This window comes from Vipera berus (assembly GCF_964194415.1).
Source record: "Vipera berus genome assembly, chromosome: 14".
Taxonomy (NCBI): Eukaryota; Metazoa; Chordata; class Lepidosauria; order Squamata; family Viperidae; genus Vipera; species Vipera berus.
Genome location: NC_138217.1, coordinates 3,813,275 through 3,835,270, shown reverse-complemented (window position 1 = coordinate 3,835,270; position 21,996 = coordinate 3,813,275). Strand labels below are relative to the sequence as shown.

The window sequence follows — 21,996 nt, the reverse complement described above, 5'->3', positions numbered from 1 at the left end:
CCAGACCTGACCCATCACAAGAGCCACCACAAAACCCTCACGACATGAGCCATACGTGACCCATCACAAGGTCCTGACCTGATGTGACCCACACCTGACCCATCACAAGACTCTCACCTGATGTGGCCACCCTATCACAAGATCCATCACAAGACCCTCACTTGACATGACCCACACTTGACCCATCACAAGCTCCTGACCTGACCTGGCATGACCTCCCTATCACAAGACCCTCATCTGATGTGAACCACACCTGACCCATCACAAGACCCTCACGATGTGAACCACACCTGACGTGATCTCCCCATCACAAGGCCTACTGACCACACAAAGCCCTTATAAGCAGAAGAACACCGACACTGACATTCCCTAAATTCCACTGAAGATGTTACTTAGCCTGGTAATGAAATGTTCAGAAACTAACTCATAAGCTCAGAGAACAACCTCCCCCTCACACTGTTTCCCAAATCTAAATTAAAACAACTGCTGTATGTGCATAATGCAGAATGCCCAAACATCTGAAATAGGGCTTAACATGTTGGCCAGGTTTGCACCACAGACTGTTAGTTGACTGGATTCCCAGCGCATCCTAAGCCTCAAACAACCCAATCCTACTTAGTTAAGTCTATCTTGTCATTTCAACTCTCAGCCCCATCCCCATCACTGGGTGTTGCCCTGGTTGATATATTTGCCTTTTCCAATAGTGCTTTTAAGACAGTTCAAAAACATTATGGCCTCATTGCACTTCTTGCTGCCATCCATCTATAGATAGGCTTACTTTCCCAACCCAGCTAGGTTAGCTTAAGACATAATAAGGCACACCAGCATATGAGCCTCTGGCTTCAAAGCCAATCCATGTTCAAAAGCGTATCATTGCACCAAAACAGGTAAGCATCCTTTTTTCTACCTAGAGGAAAAGCAGGAGTTGGGTTTGGCTTGCCTCTTTCTTCAGTGGTCCAAGGGAGACTTGGAGTTCGCCAGGACCCAGCAATTAAATGACGGCAGCCATGGCAGTGTGACTGAAACATCTGGAATGCTGCACCCAGTTTTGGTCACCACACTATAAAAAAAGATATTGAGACTCTAGAAAGAGTGTAGAGAAGAGCAACAAAGGTGATCAGGGGCCTGGAGGCCAAAACATACAAAGTTGGAATTACTGGGTGTGGCTCTAGTCTAGGAAAAAAAGCACTGGGGGGGGGAGACGACATGATAGCAGTATTCTAGTATTTGAGGACTGCCACAAGGAAGAGGGGGTCAGATTATTCTCCAAAGCACCAGAAGCCAGGGCAAGAAACAATGGATGGAAACTGATCAAGGAGAGAAGCAAAGCTGAAGCCTCCGGGAGCACTTTGGACCAGTCCATCTCTCTCAGCTAAACCTATCTTATAGGGAAGTTGTTGTGGGGAAAATAGGGGGAAGAATTTGTGTTGGGTATACTCACCAACTTCAGTTATTTGTAAAAAAAAAAGATGGGATACAAACGAATAAATGAATGAAAACCATAGGTCTCCTCGAGTTAGTTCCCCTGTGTGACAGGCAAGAGGCCAGGCTGATAAAGAAAGCTTAATAACCTGAAACAATCTTGTGCAGCTTATCTGTTTAAACAAGCCAATATAACTTTTGCTTAAATAGATATTCATATTTCTGCTTGGTTTCTAGGTACTTCTGCAGAATTAAACAGGAAATACAGAAACATAACAGCAAATGTTTGTACAAGTTTGTACAGTTCTCAGTCAATTTGAGGAGAGCGTGCTTCCAAAATTTCTTTCAAAGAAAAAAGAGAATGTGGGTGAAATTTATGTTCACAGAGAAAGCTGCTCTCCTGCTCATTTAATAACCGGGTGAATGAGGAAATGGGGATATCCTTCCTCTCACTGCTACAGCTTCCCAACTTTCAATTCAATTCCAAGGGAAAAGATCAGGAGGAAAGTCCTTTCGGCGCCCTGTTCGGATTCTGACACCAGGAAAGGGGTAACAGGAAATCCTCTCTCCAGTCATCTGCAACCTCCCTGGCTTCTCACCCTTCCTTTACTCCCAAGGGAAGATTTCAGAAGCCAAGAAATGTCCTCCGGGGGGTGAGTTTTGGACATCATGACTGAAGAATTTCCTCTTCTTCCTCCTAAGAAATTTAGAGAAGTCATCCATCTCCTAATTTCTCTGATCACCAAAGGTTCAAACAAATAATCTTAAGGCTGGGCTGACAATCAACAGAAGATCCTGCCCTAATTCCGCTGCTCATCCGTTCCCATACAGTTTGGCTAATTCAGGAGAAACGTATCACTGTTTAATGCCTCCCGAGTCTTGAAGGCTTGTGTGCTTTTTTCTGCATTCTCTGTCTTGAGCAATGAACACCTCTGGTTTGGGTTGCAAACCCAGAAGTGGATATCTCCTGTTCTGCCCTGAATCCCTACCAAAACTCAAGACAACAGGCAAAGATGCTTCCCCTCATCCCATGGGCTCTTCTTCTGTGATCAGTATTCTTCCAAGGGGTTCATGACACCCAATTCCAGACTTTTCCATCTTAAACACAGGGAGCCGTTCAAGGGGGACTGGAGGCTAAAACACATGAAGAATGGTTACAGGAGCTGGACATGGCTAGTCTAGTGAAAAGAAGGACCAGGGGAGACAGGATAGCGGTGTTCCAATATTTGAGGGGGTCACACAGAGAGGAGGGGGTCAACCTATTCTCCAAAGCATAGAATGGAATGGAATGGAAAAAATACAGAATAGAATATGGAACGGAACGGAACAGAACAGAATAGAAAATGGAATGGAATGGAATGGAATGGAATGGAATGGAATGGAATGGAATGGAATAGAATAGAATAGAATAGAATAGAATAGAATAGAATAGAATAGAATAGAATAGAATAGAATAGAATAGAATAGAATAGAATAGAATAGAATAGAATAGAATAGAATAGAAGGATGGGATAGGATAGGATAGAAAATAGAATAGAATTAGAATTAGAATTAGAATTAGAATTAGAATTAGAATGGAATGGAATGGAATGGAATAGAATAGAATAGAATAGAATAGAATAGAATAGAATAGAATAGAATAGAATAGAATAGAATAGAATAGAATAGAATAGAATAGAATAGAATAGAATAGAATAGAATAGAATAGAATAGAATAGAATAGAAGCTGGAAGGGACCTTGGAGGTCTTCTAGTCCAGCCCCTCGCTCAAGCAGGAGAACCTACACCATCTGAGATCCTCTGCTAGAATCTCCAACCAAGGATTGTTAACACTTCCATTTGGCTGCTGGGATATTCTCCAACCCTATCCCACCCCTTCCCGAAATCATCAAAAGAGGAGATTGGCTGTGGAAGATACATCTTAATGAATGAGATGGAAATGGGGGAAAAAAATTCAGGTCCAGAGGAACTGCAAAAGAGTACACTTCATTAAGTCAGTTCCTTTCTTCCGCTTCTTCTGCAGCACAGCAGAAATTCCACATCCTTGCAAGCTCTTACAATGGAGATTTGCTAATTTGTACTCTCCTCTCAAAAGGGCCAAACCCCGAGTTTTCTCCTTAGAGTAGGCTCTTGGGTTTAATCCCCACCTTAAGAATTTCCTAGAGAGATTATTAGTCCGAGGGCCTTAATGACGCTAGGAAGGGTTTCCCGATTCAGAGGCAAACAGAGACTGGATAATTATCTTTTTATGGGCTGAGGAGAAAGGATGCTACAATGCTAATGATTTGCTTAATGGCTAAAAGTTTGTTGTGATAAGGACCAGGCAGATATTTACAGAGATGTGGAGTATGCACAGAGCCTTAGAGGATATAAGGGAGAAATGTAAAAGGTGACATACAGAGATTTCACGTTGAATATTGATTCTGATTTGGGGCACAAAACATGAATACAGTCAAACAAACGAACATGCAAGGGCAACCAGGAAGATTGTGGAGCTGTGGAACGTAACCTCCAAAGGAACTGGATATGTTTAGTTCTGAGAAAATATAACCAGGTTTATGACAAACCTCATCAACTACCTTATACGTTGTCACACATATGATCATAACTGTTTTCTGTCATCCCCGTTTACCAGATGTAGACAAAAGGACTTTAAGGTACAAGTAATTTTGGGTGAATATTAGGAAAAACTTCCTGATAGGTTTGACAATGATTGGTAAAAAGTGATGAGTTCCAACGAATGAGATCGAGCAGACAGATGGGACAACTTGCTGTGACCAACTCACCGTGGCCAACTCACCGTGGCCAACTCACTGTGGCCAACTCATCGTGACCAACTCACCGTGGCCAACTCACAGTGGCCAACTCACCATGACCAACTCACCGTGGCCAACTCGCTGTGGCCAACTCACTGCAGGGCAATTTTAACAATTCAATTTAATTATTTAAAATAAAGAGAAAAATATTTTATTTTTTGTCATTCACATTTCATTCTGTCCCTCCTTTTTCATCTTTTCTTTAATGATTCTATTCCACGATTTCTTTGGTATTAGTGTAACCCTTGCTACACGTGGTGAGTTGACCACAGAGAGCTGTCCTGTGGCAAGTTGGCCGTGGCGAGTTGGCCATACTGAATTGTCATAGACCCTGAGCAGTGTCTCAATAAAAGCTTTTCAGGAATGGTTGAGATTTGACGAACAGGGAATTGGAATTAACGACATTTATAGCCTTTCCGACTCTAGGATTCCACATTTTTCGACTTAAGATGCCACCTGCTCCTTTTTCCCTCTTTACAATCCAGCAAAGCTGGCAACTGAAATTTACTTTAATCCCCATGATTAAAGTAAAGTATCAAGGCATTTTGCATAAAAACATAATGGTGCAACTTTATTCTCCGGCACAATATTACGACTTTCCAGTATCATTCATTTGAAAGGACTGCTGCCTACTTTTAGGGACATCTGAGTGCCACCTCTAAGTCAAGAGACTCCTTTTGGGGTCTTAGGTGAAATTGTGGGCCACGCAAAAAAAAAAATCAATATAATATTATGCTTGACCAATGGGACAAGTGGATTGAAATTTACATGGAATTATGATTTTGTTTAAATATAAAATGATGTATTGTTGGTGTTTAATGCCTGAAAAATTGTCAAAGGTGTATACTGGAAATGTAATCAATGAGATGTTATCTTTTATCATTTATGGTGCACTTATAAAACTGCTAAGTAAAAGTGGTTTGCTGATACACAGTTGAAAACAGAATTTTTCCTTTTGGGTGTGAGGGATAAACAGAATTAAAAAAAAAGCTAATACAATCCTGGGTTGTATAAACAGAGGCACAGAATCAAAATCTCGTGAAGTATTAGTACTGCTTTATATAGCCTTAGTAAGGCCACACCTGGAATACTACATCCAATTTTGGTCACTACATTACAAAAAAGATGTTGAGAGTTTGGAAAAAGTATAAAAAAGAGCAACTAACTTGATTAGAGGCCTGGAGACAAAAACATATGAAGAACGGTTGCAGGAATTGGGCATGTCTAGTCTACAGAAAAGATGGACTGGGGGGGGACATGACAGCAATATTCCAGTATTTGAGGGCCTGCCACAAAGAAGAGGGGGTCAACTTATTAAAAAAACCTGTTTATTGTTGGAATTTAAAAGATATACAATTTATTTTATGTCATTTTATGTTTTAATATATTGGATATTATGTGTATTTCTGGAGTTGCTAGTATGATTCATTTATGGATTGCTTGTTTTACTTAGCCTAAGAAATCATGACATTATATGTTTTATATATATGGTGCACACACAATCAAATGTTATGTTCTTGACAACAGCGCATCCTGGGATAGTTATAAGTGTATTCTTATAATTTTATCCCTATTGAAGAGAGTTGGAAGTACCTCCCACTATCCCAGGATGCGCTGTTGTCAAGAACATAACATTTGACTGTGTGTGCACTAGTTGTAAAATGTGTTTTTAATGACCATTTTTAATTATAAACAGTCACTAAACAAGGTAGCCACTAAAAGAGGAGTGGCTATGGTAGGAGACAGTAAACAGCATGACTCCATACCCGACACATTTACCGTGAGAACCTCAGGTGCTTCAAAGAAGAATGGAAGTATGCAAGCAACTTTGACAAAGTTGTATTACAATCTTAACTGATGTAGAAGAAGGGCTGTCAGAACCTGGGGGTGGAGTTAAAAGAGGGATCAACCTAGAATCCTTGCATAGACACAAGCAAAACAACCTCCCTTGAATTTTGTTGACCTTTAGGTGCTAGCGATTAGTTGAGAATATTCTTGTGTGTAGGCATGATTAGCAATAAATCAGCTTAACTGCACTTTCCCTGTGGACCTGATCTTTCCTGCTTGACAATTTCTGGGGAAGATGTTTGAACTTTCCATATCAATATTTCCCTGAGAACAATAAAAGGGGAGGGGGCCTGGAAAACCACAACTAGCCTGGATTAACCAAGAACATCATCTGAAGAGAAACCAGAGTCTCCCCCGGTTTGACTGGCAAAAGGAGTGATGCTCTTTTAAGCTGCAGGAAGGTCATCAAGCACAGGTGCCACCTGACATCAGAACATGCTTCCACTCCCCTTCCCATTCAAAGACAGGTGGAAGTCATAAAACAATTAACACCACTTTATACTGCACTAGCAAGGCCACACTTGGAACACTGCAAACCATTCTGGTCGCCATGATGCAAGACGCTGAGACCCTAGAAAGTGTGCAGAGAAGAGCAAACAATGGAATGGAATGGAATTAGAATAGAATAGAATTAGAATAATGATAATGATAATGATAATGATAATGATAATGATAATGGAGTGGAGTGGAGTGGAGTGGAGTGGAGTGGAGTGGAGTGGAGTAGAGTAGAGTAGAGTAGAGTAGAGTAGAGTAGAGTAGAGTAGAGTAGAGTAGAGTAGAGTAGAATAGAATAGAATAGAATAGAATAGAATAGAATAGAATAGAATAGAATAGAATAGAATAGAATAGAATAGAATAATGGAATGGAATGGACTAGACTAGAATAATGGAATGGAATGGAATGGAATGGAATGGAATGGAATGGAATGGAATAGAATAGAATAGAATAGAATAGAATAGAATAGAATAGAATAGAATAGAATAGAATAGAATAGAATAGAATAGAATAGAATAGAATAGAATAGAATAGAATAGAATAGAATAGAATAGAATAGAATAGAATAGAATAATGGAATGGAATGAAATGAAATAGAATAGAATAGAATAACAGAACAATGGAATGGAATGGAATAGAACAGAATAATAGAATGGAATAGAAAATATGGAATGGAATGGAATGGAATAGAATAATGGAATGGAATGGAATGGAATGGAATAGAATAGAATATGGAATGGGATAGGATTTGATAGGAAATAGAATGGAATGGAATGGAACGGAAGGGAACACAATGAAACTGAACAGAATAGAATAGATTGGAACAGAAAAAGAATAGAATAGAACAGGATGGAATGGAATAGAATGGAATACATTGGAACAGAACAGAATGGCAGAGTTGGAAGGGACCTTGGAGGTCTTCTAGTCCAACCCCCTGCTCAGGCAGGAAACCCTATATCATTTCAGACAAATGGTTGTTCAATCTCATCTTGAAAGTCTCCAGTGATGGAACCCCACAAATTCTGGAGACCAGCCATTCCATTGATTAATTGTTCTCACTGGACCTTTCTTTAATGATCTCCCTTTCAAAAACAGCAAGCTCCACAGAGGACCGCTGGTTTGAAGGAGGGTTCAAAGAGGCCGTCTATGTCAAAACTGAACAGCCCTGTCTCAACAGAGGGGGAGGGATACGACATCATCTCCAGTTTACAACACGGTCCTTTCAGCAGCTCCAAGGAGGCTCCACACCCATTTGCACCACTCAGGTGACCCTGAGGACACAGGTAAACCTCCAAGTGGCCTCAACGACTCTCTAAAAGAAGGCAAATGACCAGCTGTCTGCAAGGAGTATAAATCCTTCCATTCCCCTCAGATGACATAACTGGTTCCCTTAATCATTTATCCTACAGTTTAGCCTCCAATCCCCCTATCATCTTGATTGCTCTTTTCTGGTTAAATCTCTAAATGGGTTGATTTAGGAAACATTGAACAATTGCCTCCATTACAGAATTTAACCCATAACCTTCAAATCACAATGAAAGAAATGAACTGGTAAGTTTAAAGACTGATTTTAGTTCATTTTTCCACAATATCCTATCCATCAAGTCCTGCCAAATAATAAATACTATTTGCTCAGCAGCTATCAAAAACTGTCAAAGCTCAGATTCCAAAATTAAATGTGCAGATAAGGCTGAGTAAAACCCCCAACCTTTGAGGAGTGTGTCAGGTAGCCGAATCTGAGTGTCAAAAATATCAATCACTTAGAAGCATTTTGGAAGAAGGAAATTCATTTCCTCAGATCTTAACGGTTAGCAAGTGGACTCCAAGGATCTCAAGACAACCAGTAAGATAAGTTGACATTACAGCTGCCTCTTGTGAAGCTCCAGAAGGGAGCATGTGAGCAGATATCAAAGACTGACAGGGTGACCAAACCATGCATAAATGACCCACACCCATAACATCACAGCCTGACCTGAAACTGCAAATTCTATTAAATGATCATAAAATCTACACGACATAATAAATTTTCAGGTATAAAATGGGTCAACAGTCCGTCCCGTCAGCAAATGTAATTTAGTGATTGAGTTTATACTTGCACCAATTAGAATTAGAATAACACAGTTGAAAGGGACCTTGTAGGTCATCTAGTCCAACCCCCCACCCAAGCAGGAGACCCTACACCAGGGGTCTTCAAACTTGGCCCTTTTATGACTTGTGGACTTCAACTCCCAGAATTCCTCAGCCAGCCATGCTGGCTGAGGAAATCTGGGAGCTGAAGTCCACAAGTCATAAAAGGGCCAAGTTTGAAGACCCCTGCCCTACACCATTTCTGACAGATGGCAGTCCTGTCTCTTCTTGAAAGCCTCCAGTGATGAAGCTCCCACCAGTTCTGAAGGCAACTTCTGTTCCATTGGTTGATTGTTCTCACTATCAGAAAATTTCTCCTTTTTCCTAGGTTGAATCTCTCCTCGATCAGTTTTCATCCATGAATCCTTGTCTGGCTTGGTTTGTTCTTAGTTTGATCTGCTATGTTGTTGTTGTTATTAGTTATTGTTGTACTCTATTATTATGACTATTATTATATTATTCTATTATCCTATTATCCTTCTCATCTTTCCTCTTACCTATTTCCCTAGCTTCTTATGACTATAACTTTGTTACGGTATTTGTATCTTATGATTTATGTCAACAGCTTTTATTTAGTATATTATGATTTACATTGATTACTTATCCTATGACTATCATTGAGTGTTGTATCTTGTGATTTATGATTATTGCATTTTATGTTTGTGTTCATGGCTTATCACCTGTTGCTTGTGTATACGCTGAGAGCTTCTGCACTGGGGACAAATCCCTTGTGTGTCCAATCACACTTGGCCAATAAAGAACTCTAGTTCTATTTTGTATTTTCCAGAATAAACTATGAGGAGTCTGGTTTGGCCTGGTATGAATGGGTCCATCTGTTTTGTGTTTAAGGGATTTATTCCAATAATTTCAGCACGGAAATGATGCTCGGAAGAATGAGCGGATTTAGTCTAAGATTATCCAACCGTCTTAGGCTTGAAAAGCGCTGGGTGGCTTTTGGTCAGTCAACAGCGAGCCCAGAGCATCTCACAAGGTTGCTGGGGTGAGGAAGTAAGAGGGGGAAAGAATAAAGGCAGTCCTCGAATTACAGTGGCATTATATTTGTGCAATGCTGGAAAAATGAAGGAATACCATCAGACGAAGACATAATTAAAAAAATACTAGAATGCGCAGAGATGGACAGATTGACTATGAGACTGAAAGAAAAAGAGGAAACAGACTATTATCAAACTTGGGATTTATTTTACCATTGCCTGGAAGAACGAAGAAAGAATTAGGAATTAAATATGTATTAGCGTTGTAAACCCAGACAGCACGTTGGTTGAAAAATTATTATTGTATGTATGGGGAAAAATGAATAAAAAAACCTTATACAATAGCATTGAAAAAAAAATCACGAGCATTTTTTACACTTGGTCATGTGATTTATACTCAGATGCTTGGCAACTGGTTCATAATTATGACGGTTGCAGTATCCCAGAGTCACATGATCCCCTTTTGTGACCTTGTGACAAACGAAGTCAGTGGGGAAGCCAGGTTACTGGCTTAGTAACAGACCGTGTTACTAATTTAGCAACTGCAGCAATTCACTTAAGGACTGTGGCAAGAAAAGTTGTAAACTGGGGCAAAACTCAAAACTAATCTCTCACTTAGTAACCTAAATTCTGGGCTCAATTGAGGTCATACGTCTAGGACCACCTACGTATATTACTTATGTCCAGCACCTTGGCTTCCAAAAATAAGAATGGAATGGAATGGAATGGAATGGAATGGAATGGAATGGAATGGAATGGAATGGAATAGAATAGAATAGAATAGAATAGAATAGAATAGAATAGAATAGAATAGAATAGAATAGAATAGAATAGAATAGAATAGAATAATGGAATGGAATGGAATGGACTAGACTAGACTAGACTAGACTAGACTAGAATAATGGAATGGAATGGAATGGAATGGAATGGAATGGAATGGAATGGAATGGAATAGAATGGAATGGAATAGAATAGAATAGAATAGAATAGAATAGAATAGAATACAATAGAATAGGATAGGATAGAATAGAATAGAATAGAATAGAATAGAATAGAATAGAATAGAATAGAATAGAATAGAATAGAATAGAATAGAATAGAATAGAATAGAATAGAATAGAATAGAATAGAATCTGGAAGACCTTGGAAGTCTTCTAGTCCAGACCCCTGCTAAAGCAGGAGACCCTACACCATTTCTGATAAGTGACTGTCTAGCCTCTTCTTAAAACCTCCAGTGATGGAGGGCCCACAATTTCTTCCTTTTTGCCAATCACTAGAACTGGGCTGAACCAATAAAAGTATTTGGGATGTGACTAAGAATTGGCGGAAGAAACTCTTTTTTTCCATATAGCTCATAATTAAGCACTGCTGTACCATATAGTTATTAGAACAGAACAGAAGCTGGAAGGGATCTTGGAGGTCTTCTAGTCCAGCCCCCTGCTCAAGCAGGAGGACCTAGACCATCTCAGACAGGTGAATGTCTAGTCTCTTCTTAAAAATCTCCAGTGATGGAGCGCCCACGATTCCTGAAGGGAAGCTGTTCCACTAATTGATTGTCCTCACTGTCTGGAAGTTTCTCCTTAATTCTAGGTTGCTTCTCTCTTTGATCAGTTTCCATCTGTTGTTTCTTGTCCTGCCCTCTGGTGCTTTGTAGGATAACCTGACCCCCTCCTCTCTGTGGCAGCCCCTCAAATATTGGAATACTGCTATCATGTCTCCCCTATTTCTTCTTTTCTTTAGACTAGCCAAACCCAAGTCCCATTAGCTATTCTTCGTATGTTTTAGTTTTTAAAAAAGAAAAGCTTGAATCACACTGTTCATTCAGTCATCAAACTGGATTTGTACAACAAACCAAGAAAACAAAGACCACAGTGTGACTTTGTGCATTATGTGAAACCAGTCAATTGCGATTCATCCAGCAAACCATCTTAAAGGAAACGGAAGTTCAGTTTGCTACATTTCCATTAGAGACTAGCTGAGATGTCTACAATGCAAACACAGCTAGCCAGAGCAACACATAATTTCCAGTTACATCCTTAAAAGTTGTAAGACCACTGAGCGTGCAACCTGAAACAATCTTCGCCTCCTTAGTCTGCTACTAATTTTGCCCTCCCAAAATCACTATCCCACTATAATCACAACTGTAGGCAAACCTCTTTAAACTTAGCCTGTATCCAGTAAGGGCATCCTTGTTTTATAAAGCAGCTCAAAATATGTAAGATAAAATGGAACCCAAAACATACAGCTACCTTCTTTAGGCCTAAGGTAAAGGTAAAGGTTCCCCCGCACATGTGTGCTAGTCGTTTCCAACTCTAGGGGCCGGTGCTCATCTCCGTTTCAAAGCCGAAGAACCAGCGCTTGTCCGAGGACGTCTCCGTGGTCATGTGGCCGGCATGACTAGACGCCAAAGGCGCACGGAACGCTGTTACCTTCCCACCGGAGCGGTCCCTATTTTTCTACTTGCATTTTTTACGTGCTTTCGAACTGCTAGGTTGGCAGAAGCTGGGACGAGTAACAGGCGCTCACTCTGCTACACGGCACTTGGGATTTGACCCGCCAAACTACCGACCTTCTGATCGACAAGCTCAGCGTCCTAACCCACTGAGCCACCGCATCCCTTTCTTTAGGCCTAGGCTTTGGCTAATCTGAAAAAAGCGGGATCCAACCTGGTTGGAATCTCAATAAAGAGACCCAAGGTTTAGGGATATTCTGGGAAAAGAAGCACTGAGATAACATTTAAACTCCAGCATCAAGTCAATTTTTGAGATGATTCTAGTGTGGGTCACTATTACAGTTATTACACAAAAAGTCAGCAAAGGCTCCACATCAACTTGAGTGCTGTGACATCTGGCTAGATGACTCGCTGTAGGATACTGTGAGAGTCTGTGAGCACCTGGAATTAAGGAGAAGCTTCCTAACAGTGAGGACAATTAACCAGTGGAACAATTTTACCTTTAGAAATTGTGGGCTCTTCATCACTGGAGGCTTTTAAGAAGGGACTGGACAGACCTTTGTCCGAAAGGATATAAGGTCTGGTTGTTAGGCATATAACTAATATGTGAAGTATTCATACTGCTTTATAAATCCTTAATAAGACCACACCTGGAATACTGCATCCAGTCTTGGTCATCACATTATGAAAAAGATGTTGAGACTTTGGAAAAAGGGCAGAGAAGAGCAACAAAGATGATTAAGGGACTGGAGACTAAAACATATGAAGAACAGCTGCAGGAACTGGGCATGGCTAGTCTAGAGAAAAGAAGGACTAGGGGTGACATGATAGCAGTGTTCCAATATTTGAGGGGCTGCCACAAGAAAGAGGGGATGAATTTATTTTCCAAAGCACCAGAGGGCAAGACAAGAAACAAGGGATAGGGAAAAAAATCAAGGAGAGAAGCAACCGGGAATTAAGGAGAAACTTCCTAACAGTGAAAACAATTAACCAGTGGAAACAGCTTTGCCTCCAGAAGTTGTGGGTGCTTCCTCGGGTGGAGGTTTTTAAGAAGAGATTGGGACAACCATTTGTATGAAATGGTATAGGATCTCCAGCTTGAGCAGGAGCTGGACTAGAAGACCTCCAAGGTCCCTTCCGCTCTATTCTGATTGATTGATTGATTCTGTGAGAAGTAAAAGCAATTTCGGGTACCTGCTGCCACCTGGGAAAGGCAGGCCTTGTGTCCTCTCCCCCCCCCCAATGCAAGCTCCCCCCCCCCCCCCGCCTAGGAACTGCACATAATGGCCGATTTAGCTCTTAACCACTTTCTTGTCTGAAACAAGAATGGAGAAAGGATTTTTTTAAAGCTCTTTGCACTTGATGGCAATTACAGAGCATCAAAGAAAAGGGCACTCAATTTATACCAGGGAAACAAGATTCTGTGCCCTGTTAAATTAAGCTGATGTAATTTTCCTTATTGAAGAATAATCCATTCTTATGTTTTTAACTAATGCACAGGACTGTAGAATAGGTTATTCAAACAAGAAAAAAATATGTGCAGTTATGTGTGCCTAATAGATAAAATTCAGGTTTTTTAAAAAACTTTCTAAAAGAAAGCTGTAAGAGATTGTTCACCCATAAATAAATTCTCTCCTACTGTAATAGGAGCAGCGTTCATCAAAACGTAGCAAATTGAAGATGTGTGAACTTTGCTGATTGGGGAATTCTGGGAGTTGAAATCAAGCGGCGTCTTAAAGTTGCTAAGACTGAGAAACACTATAGTAGATCTTTGTTCTTGGCGCACCATTAGTCACTCTGTAATGAAAACTGAGCTTCTCAAGATAAAATTCTTCACTGCATTCTCCACTTTAATATTAGCAGCCTCTGCATCAGAGGCAGAAAAACGGTTGGATTCTGTGGGATGTTTTTGACTCCTCTCTGCCATTTCTCTCAAGCACTCATCTGCCCTCCCACCCGACATTTGTGTTCCTCTGACTTCAAAGCTTTAGCTTGCTCAGATCAGCAAACTGAGACTCTTCTGCACACCTGGCCAGATAACAGGACTGGAAGGTCCCTACACAAACACCTTGTCTAAGCTCCGGATCTCTTGGCTAGAAGAGCTTGTGTTCTGCCTGGGGATTTTTCATCATGCCCTTGAAACCTACACAACAATTGGATAATCCCTTACACGGGGAGGAGAGGCTGATTCTCTCTGTCTCCTTGTCTGGGTTTTAAAGACCGATTAGACATTTCTATTATAATAATATAATCAAGCAACCTTCTGTTGCACTGCATACTGTTTTTTTATATTATGGAGATTAATACATTTCTTTGCTGAAATGATTTTCTGGGTATATATAGCTGATTCCATGCTCTCATATTCGTGCACAGACATGATATAGGGGGATGCCCAAATAGTTTCCCCCTGCTTCTGCAACCAGGTGAGTGTTTTTTATTAGGGAGGGAGGGAGGGAGGGAGGAACAGCTGACTTGATTTCTACGATACGCTCCCCATGAGATGCAACATACAATCTTTTGCAGGCCTCTGGTCCTTTCACCAGCTAACAGAGGGGGCAGAATACATATCCACACAATTCTCTGTTCCCAAGAGAACTTTTTGGAGGGGTTTAAGGCAAGCAATTGTCAGCAGCCAGGAAGGATGAATCAAGTGATCCCAGGATTCTAAGCCTTTGGGGCCCAATATTCTCCCTGCTCTCACTTAATTAGTTTTTTCTCTCTCACATAGTCCTAAAGATTTCCCATTAATTGACCAGTTAACTTAGCCCTTTAGCTTCCTGAAAGAGGCAAAATCTATCTAAAGTGCTTTCAAGGCACCCTGAGATATTTTTGCTGCAAGCAAATAAGAAGGCGTTTGGTTTCTCTGCTGGACTGAAATCATATTCATGACCATCAACCACACTGGAGAGGGAGAGAGGGAGAGAAAGAGAGGGAGAAAGAGAGGGAGAAAGAGAGAGAGAGAGAGAGAGAGAGAGAGAGAGAGAAGCTCCAAGCTAAATTGTCTAATAGACTCCCTGTAAAAACAGCCTAGGAGAGAGCTAGAGAAGCAGAGATAATATCCGTTAAGATACACAGAATCCCCCAAACCTAATAGAATGTGTGAGTCAGGGAGGGGTGGGAAACTCATTCAACCAGCCCCCCCCCCGTGTCCCCCCCCCCTTAGGAAAGTTCTCTCTCTGGAGGGCTGTCTGTTATACAGCTTCTTTTCTGCCTGGTTGCCTGAGAGAATTGCCACTAGGTGGTACCCTTGGAATGGTGCTTTCCCTCCCTTTGCCCCCCCCAAAGGATACCCTTGTCATCCTCCTGCACCAGGGCTCTCTGACCCAAGGATGTGACCACCAAACCCCACTAAGTCTCACTTGGAAGAGAGTTCTCACTTGGAGGGGCTCTCCTCCAAGACCCGCAGAAGCAGGTTACACCCAGTGTGCCATTAAAAAAAAAAGTGGAACGAAAGCAATTCCCAGCCAGCATAATATTTGCTCACCTTCCATGAAATCTCTTCCCCTGAGCCTTAATCCAGTTTAGCACCTCTGACTAACGCAGATTTGACACGTGAAACGGGAAAAGTAACAGCGTGCCCAGAGGCAGGAAAAAAAACACACCTGGTTTTGCCCCTTATGCCTCCACTTTTTCCTCCCCAAGGCCACCCCCTCCAATTCTCCACCCCGCTTTTCAGGGCCATCAACCCCAACCAAGCACCCTCCTCTTGCAACCAGTACTTTTGCACTCCAAAGGGCTGGAAGACAGTGATTCAGACATGCACACATCAGAAACACTCTTAACCTCCGGAAAATCCTATCCCCCAGTCCCCCCCCCACCGCTGGAGGTCATCTCCATCCACAGAGCCTTGGTGGAGCAGTGGGCTAATGCCTCCTTAAGTAACACCAGCTGCCTGCAATTAGTGCAGGTTCGCATCCCACCAGGCTCAAGGTTGACTCAGCCTTCCATCCTTCCGAGGTAGGTAAAATGAGGACCCAGATTGTTGGGGGCAATTAAGCTGACTTTGTAATAATACCGGTTGGGGGTGTGTGAAAGCCCTAATAAGCAGGCATATACATAGAATGAAGCCGCCCTAAGTCTTCGGAGAAGGGCGGGATATAAATGGAATTAAGATTAAAAAATTTTTTAAAAAATCATTGCAAATTAAGAATAAAACGTGCGAGCCAGCAGCTAATCCTTTTAAGGGGGGGGGGGAATAGTAGCTTGCTCTCTTTCTCTCTCTCTCTAACCATAAAGCACTTTCGTTTTCCCCCCCCCCCGTCCCACCCCCCGCTGGGAACGTGAGATTGCCCTGTCCTCTGGGAAAAAAAAGAAAAAAAACCACTGGAAACTTTGGCCAACTCTAGGGACTTGGTTTTGTTCTGTTGGGCGGCGGCGGGGGGGGGGCAGTCCTGCTGCTGAAGTGGGGGGAGGGGGGGTTTCTTCTCCCCCCCCCCCTCCGCTGCAAGCTTCTCTTCCGGGGATTCCTCCAGACTGAACAAGCTTTGCAAAAAACACACACACAAAAACAAACCCATTTCAGGCCAGCCCGGCGCCCCCACCGCCAGGAGCAGAAGGGACCGCGGAGTCGGGAGGAATCCCCCCCCCAAATTAGACCCGAGTTTTCCGCAGCGATCGCCGCTGGAGAGAAAGACCCGGTTTCCCACCCACCCACCCACCCCCCGCCGCCGGTCCGCGGCTCCCCAGCAAAAGGCCCCGCTGCAGGGGGGAGGCTCGCCAGGGGGAGGGCAAAAAAGAGAGCACCCCCCTTCCCCGTCGCCCAGATGGCAACATCTGCAGACACCTGCCGGAGCTGCCGAACCCCAAGACCGCCGAAAGGAAGCAGCAGCAGCAGCGGGTGGTGGTGGTGGGGAGAGTTTCAGGGAAGACCCTGCGGACCCCCCCCCCACCCCCCGAAGAGGGGGGGAAGGAAACGGGGAGGGGGGGCTCCTGCCTCGAAATCAAGCCCCTGCGGCGCTTCCCGGGCTGGGAGAAGGCAGGAGAGCCGGCCGTCTCCAGCTGGCCTTTGGGGAAGGGAGGGGGTTTAGGGCAGCGTTTTCCAACCTTAGGAACTTGAAGAGGCGTGGACTTCAACTCCCAGAATTCCCCAGCCAGCATAGCTGGCTGGGGAATTCTGGGAGTTGAAGTCCACGCCTCTTCAAGTTCCTAAGGTTGGAAAACGCTGGTTTAGGGAGAGAAAAGCCGCCCTGCCAGAAACGTCCCGGCCTGGGGGGGGGCTATCTCCGGGCGCCCCCCCAAAGCAGGCCCAGAGTCCCCAGCCCCCCTTCTTCCCTCCCCGCGGCTGCTCTTCCGCAACGCGCAGCGGCTTCCCTGCCTCGCGGCCGTCGTTGCTTCGCGGGAGCCGCTCCGGGGCGCTTCAGTTCGGGTGCGGCGGCGTCGTCCGGAGGTCTCCCCCTCTCCTCCCGCTTAGGGTCCTCCGCGCGCCTCCAAACTTGCCAGGCGGAACTTTGGGGCGCGCCGAGCCGGCCGCCCCCTCGGCCCTTCTTTGCCTACCGTACCTCCGGCGATGGCCCTCTTCATCTTAGGCGCTCGGGCAAGGCACGTCTCGCGGGGCAGCAATCCTTCCCCAACGGGGCGCGGCGGCGGCGGCGGCTGGCAAGCGCAGCGGAGGCGCCTCATGCAAACTTCCCAGCCGGCGCGCCCAAGCGGCGGCTGCCGGCGTCTCCGCGGAGGGCCGCCGGGCTCCTCGGGCGAGCCAGCATCCAGGCGCCGGGAGCGGGAGCGGCGGCTCCTGCTTTCCCGGCGGCGGCGGCGGCGGGGTGGGATGGGGTGGGACAGCTAATCCCGGGCCGCCTCCCGCGCGGCTCCCAGCCCCGGCCGACGCCTGCCGACCCCCGCCCTGCCCTGCCCTGCCGCCGCGTCCGGAAGGCGGGGCGTCGAGTCCCTGCCGGAGCCGAGGTGCGCCGCGCCGAGCCCGAGCGAGCCAGCCAGCCCGAAAGGTGTAGGACGCTGGCTGGGATCACGTGGTCGGAGGGAAACGGCTCGGCCTAGATCGGATTTACTGGCGGGGGGGGCCGAGAGAGAGAGAGAGGCTGCGGAGGGAGGGAGGGAGGGAGGAGGGGACGCAGCCGCCGCGCGCTCAGCCGGGGGAGCGCCCTGAGGAGCGGCGGACGGGCAGCCGCTGCAGACGGGCTCGGCCTCGCCCGGGGCGGAGCTGGCGCGCTTGGAGCCCGCGGCAGGTTAGCCGCGCGGGCAGGAGCGCACCCCGCTGGGGCGCCAGAGCCGCGGCTGAAGGGGCTGCCTGGAAGGAGAGCGGCGGGGAGCCAGGCGGCCTCCGGGGGTGTGAGGGGACGGGCAGGAGGTCGCTCGAAAGGGCGACGCCCTCCCGGCAGGAACGCGGGCGACGGGCTGCTTGCCCTCTCCGGACGGCTCCGCGCCGGTTGCCGGAGGGACGGCGCCGCCTCAAGGCCGCCGAAGAAAGCGCGGGCTGGCCCCGGCCGAGCGCCGCAGCTTTGTGCCCGGCCGTCCTCTGAGGCGACAGCCGCCTCTGGGGCCGCACGACCTGAGGGCGCTTTTTGGCCCTGAGGCGCGCGTCGAGCCCGGCGCTGAGTCCGGAGCGGATTTTCCGCGGCTGCCCGTCGGCCCCGCCCCACGCTCTCCCCTGAGGGGCGGCCGGGCCGAGGATGGCGGCGTGCCGCCTGCGGGCGCTTCCTTCGGAGCGGCCGCTTCCCAGCCTAGCCTGGGCGCTGCGGCACTTGGCGCTGCCCGGTTCCCTGCGCCTTGTCTCCGGCGCCCCTCCGGCGACTCTGGACTCGGCGGGGAAGGAGGCCCGACCGATAGAGCGGGACAGGCTGAAGCCCGCAATTAGGGGGCCGGCCGTCCTGAGAGAGCCGCGAACGGAGTTGGGCCAGCTCGGATAGACCTGGTCAAAAACAATTTAGGGGAGACCTGGCTAAGAAACAGCAAGTGCGAGGGGGACCTTGGAGTCCTAATGGACGGTCACTTGGCTATGAGCCCGCAGTGTGCAGCAGCGGCCGCCAAAAAAAGCTAATACACTCCTGGGTTGTATAAAAGAGGCATAGAACCAGTGCTTTTTTTGTATAAGAAAAAGGTGCCGGAACTCACACATGTCATACAACCCTCCTTCCCTATCCTACAAGCTTCCATCCAAAAAAGGTGCCGGAACTCCGTTCTGAGCGTTCTATGAGAAAAAAAGCCCTGCATAGAACCAAGATCAAGTGAAGTATAGGTAAAGGTTCCCCCGCACATGTGTGCTAGTCGTTTCCGACTCTAGGGGCCGGTGCTCATTTCCATTTCAAAGCCGAAGAGCCAGCGCTTGTCCCAGGACTCTCTGTGGTCATGTGGCCGGCATGACTAGACACCAAAGGTGCACGAAACGCTGTTACCTTCCCACCGGAGTGGTCCCTATTTTTCTACTTGCATTTTTATGTGCTTTCGAACTGCTAGGTTGGCAGAAGCTGGGACGAGTAACGGGAGCTCACTCTGCTACGCGGCACTCGGGATTCGACCTGCCAAGCTGCCGACCTTCTGATTCACAAGCTCAGCATCCTAACCCACTGAGCCACCGCATCCCTATTATTAGTACCATTTTACAAAACCCTAGTAAGACCACACCTGGAATACTGCAGCCAATTTTGGTCACCATATCACAAAAAAAGATGTTGAGAGTTTGGAAAAAAATCAGAGAAGAGCAACTAAGATGATCAAAGGCCTGGAGACTAAGAAGGACTCGGGGGGGGGGGGACATGATAGATGTGTTCTAGTATTTCAGGGGTTGCCGCAAAGAAGAGGAAGTCAAGCTATTCTCCAAAGCACCTGAAGGCAGGACAAGAAACAATGGATGGAAACTCATCAAGGAGAGAAGCAACCTGGAACTAAGGAGAAACTTCCTTACAGGGAGGACAATTAACCAGTGAAACAGCCTCCAGAAATCGTTGGCACTCCCTCACTGGAGGTTTTCAAAAAGAGACGGGACAGCCACTTGTCTGAAATGGTATAGGGCAGGGGTGTCAAACTGCAGGCTGCGGCCGGACATGTCACAAGGAAACCGCACCCACCCCTTTGCTGGCAATGGAAAAAAAGCTCCGTCGTGTGACGTCATGAGTTTGACATGTCTAGTATAGGGTCTCCTGCTTGAGCAGGTCTAGAAGACCTCCAAGGTCCCTTCCAGCTCTATTCTGATTGATAGATCTTCGCAGAGCTGTGAGTGAACATAGCCATTCCAGGCATGAAGGCCCCGGATGTGACCTGTGGGGCCGGTTCTGGGATTTCTTTTGGCCCATAGAAGAAGCTCTTCTTCCATACATGAGGAGGCTCAATTGGACCCCTCCGTTGTTTGGTCCCCTGGGACTGTGGAGGGGTGGTGGTGCTTGTGGCGTGCTGTCAATCTTTTCCTTTCCAGCTTCTGAAGCAAGAGCAAATTGTGCCTGATTCCCTTCACTTCCCAAGGCTCTCCTGCTGACACAGATGGACTCTGGTGCTCTTTACTTTGCTTGTTTCCAACATTGGGTTGGGTTGAAAAGTACAAAAAGAAAGATGCATGAAAGCCAAAGAAAAGGCAAAGACACATCAAGTTGAGCTCAGCTTGTTACTTTTTCACTCTATTGAATCCTTTCAATATACTCTAAATTAGACATATCCATGGAGTTTTACTGCCAACGTATAAATGCCGCTTGCCCGCTGGAATTATTTTTTAACTTTCCTGGTGATTCTTCAGCTGTTGGTCTTCTGTCCAAGGGATAGCCCTGCTGAGCTTCAGGCTCAAACTAATGTTTCCAGATGGCATTAGGGTAACAGGCTTTGAACCATTTAAAATATCAATTCTTTACAATTTTGCCCACTTAAGGCTTAGGGCAAATGGCTTTTTTTGCCTCCTGTCGCCTTGCAGTTCAACTCTTCTCACAGGAGTTGAGGAGTAAAACAAGAACCCCTTGTCTCCAAGAATTTGGACTTTGAAGATGTCACCACTAAGGATGGAGGGTTGTGGATTTAGTTGTCAGGGCATACATTTCTGCTGAAGCAACGGATTCACGTCTCATGAGGGTTTTTCATGAATACAGTGAATATGATAGTCTAGGATTGTCGTGTTTCCCATTCCACAACTCGGTAGGATAAACATAATCAAAGGTGTTTCTACAATCAATGAACACACACGGACTTCCTCTGTGTACTTTCCAGTTTTACCAATTATCTAGCATGTGGCATCAATAATGTCTCATATTCCTCAGGATTATTTACTAACAACTTGAGCATCTGACATCTTTCCCATGCAGGGCTTTTATCTGTTGAATGATCCTAAACATTATTTTGAAATTAAGAATGTTGTACACTAGTTTGTACACTCTATTTAAAGTCTCCTTTAAATAGGGTGCCTCCGATCAGAGAATGTCGATGGGTGGTCCCCAGGGGGAGGGCGTTCTCTGTGGGTGCGCCAGACCTGTGGAACCGCTTGCCGGTTGAGCTCCGGATGGCCCCCGACCTTTGCTCCTTCCGGCGCGATCTAAAAACTTATTTATTTGAGCAATCTGACCTGGTTTGAAGGGTTAGGGTTGGGGTTTTAATATGTTTTTTAATTCTGTTTTAAATTTGGGCATAATTATTTAATCGTTTTTTAACTTTTGTATTCCGTTTTATATTTATTGCCCTGTACACCGCCCTGAGTCCTTCGGGAGAAGGGCGGTATAAAAATATAATAAATAAAATAAAATAAATAAATAAATATTGGGAAGTAGATTGACCTTTTCCAATCTGTTGGTCACTGTCATTCTCCATAGCTTGGTTAGAACGTTTAATGTGTGCCTTAAAAGGTTAAATGATGACAACTGGACCATAGTTTATGAAAACGGAGAGGTTTTGTTACTCATCCAAGTTGTTGTTAGCTGCG

At 45.4% G+C, this 21,996-nt stretch overlaps 1 protein-coding gene across 1 annotated transcript in view; it reads right to left on the bottom strand.

Annotated features, from left to right (window-relative positions):
• Positions 1 to 17,771, bottom strand: part of RTN4R (reticulon 4 receptor) — a gene marked incomplete at both ends in the record, with an annotated part of 142,792 nt that extends 125,021 nt beyond the window's left edge. Inside the window, one exon of the mRNA XM_081339320.1 lies at positions 17,651 to 17,771. Coding sequence (XP_081195446.1) covers positions 17,651 to 17,771 — 121 coding nt within the window. The remainder of the gene's footprint in view (positions 1 to 17,650) is intronic.
• Between the last annotated feature and the right edge of the window lie 4,225 nt (positions 17,772 to 21,996).